The sequence below is a fragment of the Borostomias antarcticus genome, assembly GCF_949987555.1.
Source record: "Borostomias antarcticus genome assembly, chromosome: 6".
Classification (NCBI taxonomy): Eukaryota; Metazoa; Chordata; class Actinopteri; order Stomiiformes; family Stomiidae; genus Borostomias; species Borostomias antarcticus.
The window spans coordinates 19,740,237-19,752,621 of record NC_140239.1 but is presented as its reverse complement, the minus strand read 5'-3'; the positions used below and the strand labels follow the sequence as shown (position 1 = coordinate 19,752,621).

The 12,385-nt window shown below is 50.9% G+C and overlaps 1 protein-coding gene across 1 annotated transcript in view; it reads left to right on the top strand.

Moving 5' to 3' along the window:
- disp1 (dispatched homolog 1) overlaps positions 1–12,385 on the top strand; it is a 46,357-nt gene that overhangs the window by 15,240 nt on the left and 18,732 nt on the right. Inside the window, exon 2 of the mRNA XM_084439330.1 lies at positions 8,938–9,616. Coding sequence (XP_084295456.1) covers positions 8,979–9,616 — 638 coding nt within the window. The 5' untranslated portion in view covers positions 8,938–8,978. The remainder of the gene's footprint in view (positions 1–8,937; positions 9,617–12,385) is intronic.

Genomic DNA, 12,385 nt, shown 5'->3' with positions numbered 1-12,385 from the left:
TGTTTTTTCCCTGCGGGGACTTGATAAGAAGCAGGCAGGTCATATGGCCGCAGCATGCGCAAGTTCTCCAGCTACAGTTCCCCTACAGTTCCCCTCACTTCTTCTCACTTCCCTCCCAACAGCGACAGGCAGGAAGCGGAGATGATTGGACAGGTAGATGGTGAGACAGGCAGGCAGCAGAGATGATTGGACAGACGGTGAAACAGGTAGGCAGCAGAGATGATGAGACAGGTAGATGATGAGACAGGTAGATGATGAGACAGGTAGATGGTGACAGAGGTAGATGGTGAGACAGGTGGGCAGCAGAGATGATGAGATGGGTAGATGGTCAGACAGGTAGGCAGCAGGGAGGATGAGATGGGTAGATGGTGAGACAGGTAGAGGGTGAGACAGGTAGGCAGCAGGGATGGTGAGACAGGTAGAGGGTGAGACAGGTAGGCAGCAGGGATGATGAGACGGGTAGATGGTGAGACAGGTAGAGGGTGAGACAGGTAGGCAGTGGAGACGATTGGACAGGTACTGTAGGCAGCAGGGATGATGAGACGGGTACTTTTACTTTATTTTGTTTATTAGGCAGGGACAGTATTCAAAAGGCATTAATCCCGCGAGGGGGAGGAGATGCTTTGTAAACAGATTTAGCCTCTGGCTCATTTTCATCTGGAGTCCCAGATAGATGGTAGATGTAGGTAGGGTAGATGGTGAGACAGGGAGGCAGCAGAGAACGATGCTGAAGGTGAAGATACTGTAGTTCTTCTTAGTGGTGGGGAGAGATGAGTGTCATACCATGCAGTCTTAGACAAAAATTATGTCAGCCAGACACTTTTGTAATGTCGGATTGAGGTGTCACTCACAGATCTGTGTCTCACACCTCACCTCTGGAATTTTGTAAGATTGCGTACGTCTGCTGTCGTGGACCATCGCATAAACTCTGCTCCTCCGACACTCTCACTGGATCTGGCCTCTGGCATTCAGCCCCAACCCACAGCCCCAACCCCTAGCCCCAAACCCCGGTCCTCCAGCCCCTAGTCCCAGCCCCTAGTCCCAGCCCCTAGTCCCAGCCCCGGTCCTCCAGCCCCTAGTCCCAGCCCCGGTCCTCCAGCCCCAGTCCTCCAGCCCCGGTCCTCCAGCCCCTAGTCCTCCATCCCCTAGTCCCAGCCCCGGTCCTCCAGCCCCTAGTCCCAGCCCCGGTCCTCCAGCCCCTAGTCCCAGCCCCAGTCCTCCAGCCCCTAGTCCCAGCCCCTAGTCCCAGCCCCGGTCTTCCAGCCCCTAGTCCCAGCCCCTGTCTGCCCCCGCAGACCGGAGGGCGATATTAATGGGCTGGGGGATGTCCGTCCTCACTCCGTTGGTAAGAGGGATAGGGTTTCCCCGGGTTTCCTAAAACCCAGACGCACAGAAGCTGCATGGCAATGTGAGCCATGCCTCGGGAATGACGCTTCTATACCCCCCCCCCCCCCCCACACACACACACCCATCGCTCCTTCTCTCCTCCCCTCCCCTCCCTCGTCGCCCCTCGCCCAGCTATCACCACATGCAGGGCTGCTGCTAAGCACCTCGGGGTTCTAGGGTTACCCGATCGGTTCCTGCCCGAGCCAGCCTCCCTGCTCTGGTCTCTCTGCTCTGGTCTCTCTCTCTACTGCTCTCTCTGCTCTCCCGGTTTGTGATCTTCCACTTCTTCGGTTGATTGCTGTTGTCACGGCGCCTCGCGGGACAGGAAGCTCGGGCTGTTTGAGACCAGCATCGGGGTGCTTTCTCTGCATGCGCTGACATTGAAGAGGAGGCCAGAATAGTATCAATTCTTCCTTGCAACCATTGCATTCCAAGTCCTTGAATTCTGTGGAAACAACGCTCTCCCCCTCTTCTCCCCTCCCTCCCCCCCTCTGTTTTTCCCTGTGTCCGGCTGACCCTGTCAGTTTGATGAGCGCTGTGTGATCAGTGCAGGGAGCAGTAGGCTTTGATTAGGTCTTCATCCCCTTACTGTGCCCTTTGATGTGGGCTCCTCCCCTCCTGCCGGCCCTGACCTGGGCCCTGGCCTCCATACACCAGTTGTGTGTGTGTGCGTGTGTGTGAGTGCGTGTGTGTGCGCGCGACCCTTCAGCCCCTGGCAGTCTCTTGTTATTTCAAAGGGGGCATCCTCATCCTACTCCCCATGACCTGAACTGACCAGCCACATGACCACCACCCGCCTGGCGGGATACTGATACATGGTGTGATAATCCCCCCCCCCTCCCACTCTCTCTCTCTCCCTCTCTTTCTCTGTCTCTCTCTGCCTCTCTCTCTCTCTTGCTGTCTGCCTCCCTCTCCCTCTCTCATTCTCTCCCTCTTCTCTTTCTTCCCTCTTCTCCAGGGCTGAAAATTAACTTTTTGGCTCACCTGCCAAGGGGACTGGTAGATGAAAAAGTCCACCGGCCAAGTATATTTTTTTACCGGCCAAAATAATAAATTGCCTTTTTTGTTTCACATTATACATCTGTTTTAGTACTTTTCGTTCAGATAATAGTATTATGTTGAATACATGCTTAAGGAAGAGGCCAAAGTGAAATTCCAAATAAATTACTTTAATTCGATACCTAGAAATATTGCAATTCATAGAAATTCAATTATTAATTTCCATTCACTTCCACGGTGTGGAATTATCCATAACTACCTAACCCTACACAAATATGAGATATAAATGATCCAAGCCTTAACCTCATGGTCTTTGTGTTTATGAACAAAATACATTGTAACATATTCACAGCCTGTCATCATGTAAAGTTAAACCTGAGCTGGATGACCAGTGAAGTCAGTCAAGGAGGAAACAGTACTGTCTTCAGAGCTTATAAGCTACATGACAAGCGATCAAAGACATCCCTTCTGAGAAACAGTGGCTTGGTATGCTATGGAAGCCCAGAGACAGTATGGTACACATCTACTGTAGGTGTCAACTGTAGTAGCGCGCGTCCTCTGAGGTAAATGGGAACGATTTTCTGTGCGCGAGTAGCCTCGCGTTACCAGTCTCGTCTCTCCTAGTGCGCGAGGCTCCGCAACAGTCATGTGACTGAAAACTTTATTTGGTGCAGCGGGGGAGCTATTTAAGTGCAACACACAACAAACAGAACGCGCACAGTCTATTGCATGAATGTGGCGACGTCGCACGCATCATTTATTACATGACTCTATTGGTACAAACATTTACCCGCGAGCGTGGTGGATAGCCTCCAAAATTTAGTCGCCAAATGGAAATTTTACCCACCATTGGCGGGTGGCGGGTGTTAATTTTCAGCTCTGCTCTTCTCCCTCTTCTCTCTCTCCCTCTCTCGTTTTCTCCCTCTTCTCTCTCCCTCTCTCATTCTCTCCCTCTTCTCTCTCCCTCTCATTCTCTCCCTCTCTCATTCTCTCCCTCTCTCATTCTCTCCCTCTCTCATTCTCTCCCTCTTCTCGCTCTCCCTCTTCTCTCTCCCTCTTCTCTCCCTCTTCTCGCTCTCCCTCTTCTCTCTCCCTCTCTCGTTCTCTCCCTCTTCTCTCTCCCTCTCTCGTTCTCTCTCTCTTCTCTCTCCCTCTCTCGTTCTCTCTCTCTTTCTCTTCTCTCTGCCCTAGAGATTTGATCCTGGGGCCAGCTCTCTGTCTTCCTGCAGCTTCAATCCCTAAAGCCCTTTATTCATCCATAACAAGACTGTAATGTAACCCTCACGGCATATTGATAAGGTGGTTGTGTTAAAGAGTACTATTGCTCTAACATGCCATAACATTTAGCCCCCAAGACAACATGTGTTCCATGGCCATGGTAGCTATTAGCCTAAGGACTAACTGCTAGTAACCCTAGCTACAGTATTAGCCTCCTGTCCCTGGAGACAGGCCTGCCAGAGGAGATTATGGTGTATGAACTGTGTCCTGATGTTAGCGGACAGCTGAAATTAAAGCCAGGTACAGCCCTCCGTTTTCCCATCATGCCCTGTGATAAAGCAGCCCCCCTGCTGAGCAGAGCACTGGTTACGTGCAGAGGGCACCCCGTCTGTACTACACACACACCCCGTCTGTACTACACACACCCCGTCTTTTACTACACACTTCCACAATGCTCCACGGGATGATGTCATGATGAGGAAGATGATGTCCCTCTTCATCCGCTTTATACTTAGCGGGAGAGGTTTTGATATTTTTCTCCTTTTTTTATAGGCACATGTTACACACCCACAAAAAAACCCATTTTAAATAGATTTAAGGGTATGGTATACGTCTAATTGTGTGGGTAAACTGTTGGTTGAGTTGAGTTTTATCAGCAGGGTGAACGTCCACTTTGAGCTCAGAATTAAACCACTGAGTCCACAGTTATTTCAAGGGGTTTGTGTGTAGCCATGCAGGGTGGAGAGCTGCTGTGGACAGCGAGAGCGTGGTGAGAGGGTATTTTAAGGGGCAGCTGCAGCCAACACTGTTCAACATCTGGACTACAATCTCTAATTAGGAATAGAACAGGCCCGATGTGGGAGGGGCATAATGACCACAGGGTTTTGAGGTTGGCCCCAAGGCGAAAATGTACAGGCCTATTGATCCCTGAAGCTAGTAGCGATTTGATAAGTCGCCTACTTTTAAATTAATAATACAAATAAATAAATGTAAAAAGTAGATTGTTGTTGACATTCATTCTATAGGTCAATATGTTTTGTAAACGTGGTGCAACTGGCTGAAAGTGGATTCAATTCAAACTGCTCTAGCTATGCTGTTTTGCAGTGTAGAATATTATATCTGTTTGAATTCCTAAAGAGAGGAAAGCTCTTTCACGTTTTAATTGCTTTGTAAATAAATCGTATGTCTGTAGCTTCATCTGTAGGACATTTTTAGTATTACCACTTCACTACTACTGTGTGTGCGTGTACGCGTGTGTGTGGTTAGGATGAAAGACCGCTATAGTACGAATTATTAGCGGACCCATAGTCCAACACCCACTAAGGTTTCATAGAAGTAGGCCCTCATCCAGCTGTTGTGAGCCGGATACAGGCAGCTAGTGGGTTAAGTCGTGGAGGCTCGAAGCATCAGGACTGCCCTATCAGTGTGCTAGTGCGCAGTTGAGCCCTGCCTTTTCCTGGCCGAGACACGGCGCATGTGTTTGTCATTCTAGCAGTCCGCTTCCCCGTGAGAAACGACCTGCTTTCGCCGCGACCTGTTGCTCCGTTTCGGGGTGTTTTTGTTGTGGAAATTCCGAACGGGAAATCTTTTTCGGTGAATGCATGTTGTGGGTAACTTTGACGACTGCATAACGCAAGGATACAGACACACAACATCCCGGTAAGAATGGTAACCTCTGAGATGTTTTGTCCGTGCTTGCTTTTTTATTTCTCCGGCAAGCAGGGTTCTTTGATCATCTGAAAATCAACGTTGTTAAGAGAATCAACCCTACTGATTATTCTTGGCCTGTTACTATAGCCTAACGTGAACGTGATCGTGGGTCCTCTGCTTTGCAAAACTGGGAATTCGGAACAGGGATATGATATGATGAGGATAGCGGACTGCGTCTCCGTTGTTGCAAAGGAATACCCGCTGAAAATGCAAGTGGTATTTCTGGGATTGGGGTTATACTTTTACTAAACACCGGGGATAACTAATTTAAATGATAGTATTCTACTTTCTTACACTAATTGAGCAAATTCGGAGCAATAAGTGTCTTGTATTCTATTGAGAGGATCCTCTGCGTGACAGTAGCCTAAGTTGTTGGTGTCTTCGGTAGACCATGAAGTAACAGAGAAAGCTGTTGGGGAGAGAGAAAGAAACAAAGAATAACTATTTTTTTAAGGGGAAAGAATTGTTATTCTTGTTAAATGCAACATATGCTTTATAGGCTCAGCTCTTATCTCGTATTTGATAACTCCGTGGTAATTATAATTAAGCCTACACATCGTCTTACAATTCTGGTCTGAATCATTGGCACAGTAAATATACGGTCTGATGTGAGGGGGAAAAATAACCGTGCTGCTTTACTTCATCAGCTGTACGTGATTGTTGAGGGGGCGAGGGGGGACGCGGTGATTAGAACGGCAGACCGAGTTATTTAGCCAATTTAGTCTGAGACAGCGCAGCATGGCCTGGAGCTATCGGCTGCTCATATCGGGATGTTCAAAAGGCTGCTGTGAAAATGGGTCTGACGATGTCAGGCTTGTCAGACAACCTGCGACGAATATGAATGTTTGAAAACTATTCAACCCGTCTGTTCTCTCAGGCGTGCGGCTCGACTTGGATAGCTGACAGGAAAAAATCTGTTATAAGTCGGCAGCTATTAACCGTCTTGTCTGAGTCCGCATAATGACGGTCTATTAGTTGTAATGAAAGGGATGAGGTAGCTCACCTCCTGCCCCGTATCTGTCAGTTGCCGAAGGTCTCACCTCATAATCATCAACTTTACATGCAGGAGAAAGGAGAGGCAGAAGAGCGCATACATTCCTTGTTATTCTCAAGTCCTTCTCTACAGACCTCATCTTCCGTTCCTGAGACACTGACCTTGGTGATGTATCTGTATGTCAGTTGTCTGAGAGAAACAGAACCCTGTCTTAAGACAGACTGCCCCCAGAAGTCTCACCTGCTTGTCAATGCTCAGGGTCGAGGTGTGCCTACACGCACACACACGCACACATACACACACGCACACATACGCACACACACACACAGGCTTGCTGAATTCCTCTGGCCCAAGAAGCAATGCAGAAGAAAGACGTGGACAGACACAGACAGATTTGATTTTAATCTGACTGGAATGTTTTATTTTTATTTCTAAGTACCTAAAGTAACCAATAAAAGTCTATACCTCATCGCTTTTCTACCGGATTGTTTTCCCTCATAACCTTTCTCATGACCATTGCTTTGGAGCTCGTCAGTTGTGACATACTGAGCACTTAATTCTGTCTCTGTCTCTCCACAACAATGAGGCTGTCCAGGCAGCTCAGGGTTGAAGCTCTCTCCTCCCCTCTCCTCTCTTTTCCTCTCACGTCCTCTCTCTCCCCTGTCCTCTCCTATTCACTCTCCTCTTACCTCCTCTTCCCTCTCCTATCCTCTCCCCTCCTCTCCCCTATCCTATCCCGTCTCCTCTCCTGTTCTCTCCCCTCCTTTCCTCTCATCCTCTCCTCTCCTCTTCCCTCCCCTCCTGTCCTCTCCTCCTCCCCCCTGTTCTTGCCCTTGCCCCGACCCTGCTGGCTGTCAGTCTCATGTTTCCCCCTCACTCAAGCTGAGGCACCCAGAACACATCGCTCACATAAGCTGCATTACATGCCTTTTACCATGCCAACAAGGAAACGTGGCTTTTACCAAGCCAAGGAGCAAACATGTTTTCTGAATGTGATCTATACTAGTAGTATATAATATTGACATATAGCACTGCTTTATTCCATTCCAAAACCACAGACACGGTTTCCGGTCTTTCCCCCCTCTTTAAAATGAAAGTATTTGACCTCCCCAAGGTCATGTGACCTCCCCTAGCCTATCAGGCAAGACCATGGTCATGTGACCTCCCCTAGCCTATCAGGCAGGACCAAGGTCATGTGACCTCTCCTAGCCTATCAGAGAGGATGAAGGTTCTGGGGGTTGTCAACTCTGATGCTGCGTTCCAAATTGCATTCTTCTACTTTTTACTACCAGTACGTACTACAGCTGCCCCTAGAAAGTACGTGCTTTGCACTCAGTATACAATTGGGACATACCACTTTGTCATTAACATTGCGCCTTGAAATTTGCCCACATCCGTCGCAGTTTATAAAGCGACATTCATCCACAGCTGTCATGGCTCGTACATGTGATGTAATTTCCGCTGCGCACAGGATTGTGGGTCAGATGTAATTCCTGCTGTGCACAGGATTTAGTGTCAGAATAGCCAGAAAAGCATGCTGGCTTGCATACTTTAAAATACGACCGGATGTAGTAGGACATCCTGGTATTTTTTTCCATACTCTGTGGCATACTATGTATTGGGACATACCACATCCTTTTTTGGCATACTATATAGTATGGAAGTATGCGATTCAGAACGCAGCCTGAGACTTGTAGTCTTCTGCCTCTTCTCATTCTGTTGGAACCATTTTAAAGGTGATATAGATAGCATTTAGATAACATTTTCGTTCCATGAACGCTGCATCTGGAGATGGGTGCACAGCAGTTGAGCTGGACCAGCACATCGGGGCTAGAATTGGAAAGGCAGCACTCTCTTTCGTAAAATAATGAAAAACAATATTAAAAGATGTTACAAATGCTACAAATATTATTTTATCCCAATCCTATAATATTATACAACTGTAGAATTGAAACACAATCACCAATGATTTTGCACGAACGTCTTTCGCATGAATATGTCCGCACTCCTGTAGCCTACTTGGAGCTGTATAACTGCTCTTTGGTATTCATAGATTCTGTTCTTAGCTATGAACAAATCCCACGTGAAAACATTTGTGAATGCCAGAATCTTAGTGAAAGCGGTGTAAGTGGGGTTTTAGAAGAAAGTGCTTCTTAAGAGCTTTGCAACTTTGTTTGTGAATGAGGCAAATTGTGTTTATCTCTGTCTGAGGTTTGGTTCACACCTTTAACAAGGCTCATGAGCCAATAGTATTACAATAGTACCATTTGGTATCTCTATGTCAGCGATCGGGAGTTGTAATACTATTGTCTCACAAGCCTTGTGTTTTTGTTTTTTATGTGATTCAGGTTTTTTCATGTGACTTTTTGAATGATTAGTCTACATAGAAATGTAGGCCTCATAGAAATGTTATCTATATCACCTTTAAACTCAGTGTAATAATGACATCTCTCTCTTCACACTCACGGCACCAAGTTGACACATCTCTTCTGTACATCCTATTTCTCTCCCTCTCCTCTCTCCAAGCGCTGCCACCAGCTCTGTGTGAATAGACTCAATGTTCAACTGAATGTCAACATGGCCGCCCAAGGCTGAGCTGAACCGCTCTCCTCTCTCTCTCCCTTTCTCAGAGGAGTGGCAGAGTTGGCGTGAGGCCAGCAGGGACGCGACCATGGCCCTGAGCGATGCCAACGGTGACCCCTTGGCCCTCAGCAACGGAGGTCACCCGCCCCCACCCGGTGCCCCCACCAGCCCCGAGCCCCTCGGCGCCCCCGGCCGCAGCCCGGATGCGGAGAGTGAACTGACGGCCGCCGCCCCCTCCAGCCCCAGGGCCCGGCGGCCCAGGTCTCACTCTCCCGCCCCGGCCAGGGAGCTCCTCCACAGGTCCCGGGCGAGCCAGAACGGCAGGGTCAAACACAACGGCTCCCTCAGACCCCCGCCTTCCTCCTCCGTGTCCTCCAGCTCCTCCTCCTCCTCCTCCTCCACCGCCGCTCCGCCCCACCTCACGGACGCTCAGAGGCAGGCCAAGCTCCTCTCCTCCTCCTCCTCCTCCTCCTCCCCCCCCTCTCCTCCGGCCCCGCCCCCGCCCCCGCCCTGCTGCCACCGCTGCCCCTTCCACCCCCCTCTCTGCTGCCACGGTAACCAGCAGGAGTGCCGCGTCTTCCAGGGCCCCGCCCTCCAGCCGGGCCCCTCCCCCTGCACCTGCTGCTTGCAGACGTCTCCGCCCCCATCCCTCTGCCTACAGCGCTGCTGGCAGGAGCACCTCCAGAACCCCCCCCCCGGAAGCCCCCCGCACGGACCCGGCCTGAGGTACCACACGCTCCTGTCTGTCTGCGTCTCTGTCTGTCTGTCTGTCTGTCTGTCTGTCTGTCTGCGTCTCTGTCTGCGTCTCTGTCTGTCTCTCTGTCTGTCTCTCTGCGTCTGTCTGTCTCTCTGTCTGTCTGTCTGTCTGCGTCTCTGTCTGTCTGTCTCTCTGTCTGTCTGCGTTTCTGTCTGTCTCTCTTTCTGTCTGTCTGTCCGTCTCTCTATCTTTATCTCTGTATTTGTCTGTCCGTCTGTCTCACAGCCTCTCTCGTGCTCTCTGGCCAATGTGTAAGTATGCGATTGCCTGTGTGTGTGTGTCTGTGTGTGTGTGCGTGTGTGTGTACACCCTTCAGCGTACAGCCAGCTCCTCTCTAGCTAGGCTGGCCTCCCTCGGACCCCATTCCCCCCAACAGAAGGCCTTTCATAGGCCTCTCCTGGCCCCGGCCTACGGCTGCACACTGAATGGCTGCTAACATGTCTTGGTGCTCAGGGATGACCTTAGGGCCGGATCCGGCAGTGACTTATGAACATGCCTGTTGCCAATCAGGAGTATGTATACCCGCCACTGTACTCCATGATTCTGTTAAATACGACACTCGTCTTACAGGCCATAGTTGGCCCTCGAGCAGGACAGGGTCCCCATGCAAATGCATTCTCCTCTTTACCACATGCACACGCACACACGCACGCGCACACACACACACGCACACGCACACTGTATGTCAAACTCTGCCTGGTGTACCAGGCCAGCCTGTCAAGGTCAAGATTGTTCACCCAGATAGATGAACTCTAGGGGTCGTCCAAGGGTCAGTCACAGCGACAGATGCAGGGTGTGTTTGTGTGAGTGATGGGGAGTGGTGATGAGAGGACATGGGTTCACTCAACCAGGGAGCACAATATCAGCCTCCAGTCCCATGAAAGAGGGCTTTCAGAGCTCCGGGGGCAGCATGGCTGCTGTCCCTGCCCAACCCGCCCTGTCACTCCACAAGCTGGGCCCTGGTCTGCCCTGCCTCCATGGGCCTCCTTAGTCTCACTCCACGTCTCTCTAGTCCCTAGCCTCTCCCCTAGCCTTCGCTCTCTCCCCCAAACCTCCCCCTGGCCTCCGCTCTCCCCTTCTAACCTCCCCCTATACTCTCCTCTCCCCCCTAGCCTCCCGCCCCCCCCCGCCCACCCTCTCCCTTAGCCTCCCCCCTAGCCTCTCCTCTCCCCCCTGCCTCGTCCCTAGCCTCTCCTCTCCCCCCTCGCCTCTCCTCTCTCCCCTAGCCTCCTGCCTCCCCCCTAGCCTCCCCCCTAGCCTCTCCTCTCCCCCCTGCCTCGCCTCTCCCCCCTCGCCTCTCCTCTCTCCCCTAGCCTCCTGCCTCCCCCCTAGCCTCTCCTCTCCCCCCAGCCTCCTGCCTCCCCCCTAGCCTCTCCTCTCCCCCCAGCCTCCTGCCTCGCACCTAGCCTCCCCCCTAGCCTCTCCTATTCCCTAGCCTCTCCCCGAACCTCTCCCCTAGCCTCCCGCCTCCCCCCTAGCTTCTCCCCTAGACTCCACTCTCCTCCCCAACCTCCCCCTAGCCTTCGCTCTCCCCCCCTAACCTCCCTCTAGGCTCCCCTCTCCCCCCTAGCCTCTCCCCTAGCCTCTCCCCTAGCCTCCCGCCTCCCCCCTAACCTCCCTCTAGCCCCCCCTCTCCCTCCTAGCCTCCCCTCTCCTGGCTCATCGGTAGGAAGGCTCCTACAGGAGAGGCGCTGAAGGTTTGATGGTCGGTCTCTCCTCTTCCCAGGCAAACACAATACAGACAGGACTCACGCAGATAGGCCAGATCGACTACACAAGCATATCCAGTGTGAGTGAGTGAGTGTGTGAGTGAGTGTGTGAGTGAGTGAGTGTGTGAGTGAGTGTGTGAGTGAGTGTGTGAGTGAGTGTGTGAGTGAGTGTGTGAGAGTGTGTGTGAGAGTGTGTGTGAGAGTGTGTGTGTGAGAGTGTGAGAGTGTGAGAGTGTGAGAGTGTGAGAGTGTGTGAGAGTGTGTGAGTGAGTGTGTGTGAGTGAGTGTGTGTGAGTGAGAGTGTGTGTGTGTGAGTGTGTGAGTGTGTGTGTGTGAGTGTGTGTGTGTTGAGAAAGAGGGAGGAGGAACAAACAGAGGAGAAAGAGAGGCCTCTCAGGAAAGCGTATCAATACTCGGTGCCAATTGGACTAAATTCCCGAGGGTGTCGTCTCCACTGTCCTCAGTCGTGTCTGACAGCTTTGTTCTAGTTTTTCTAGCAGCTTTTCTCAGCCAGCTCATGGTTGTTGTGCTGTGAGCGGCCTCAAAACAGTTATTCCACAGCATTTGAGCTGAGAGATGAAGGCTTTTAATAAAACCACAGGGACTCGTTTCACACACACACACACGTGCGCACACACACACACACACACACACGTGCGCACACACACGCACGCCCGCCACGGGTTCTCCAGTGAGCATGGGATGCTGGCATTGAGCTCATTTGTTTTCGTTTTTTTTTTGACTGAGGCATATTTAGTAAGTGTTTTTTTTCTCCCCTCTCCACCAGACCACAGGACTACGCCATGTTAGAAACGGGGCGTGTTTAATGCCCTTGCATAATCACACAAGTAATCCTATATTTATCACCAAAGCCAGAGTGCGGGACCGAAAGGCGGCGGAAAAAGAAATGTTGCCGTTGTAATTATTTACCCATGTCAACATCTCTCCATGGTAGCCCAGTCGCTGCGGGGAGGTTGATTTATGTAAGACTATATTTTTGCTTACTTCTTTTGCGTGGAAATTTCCTAC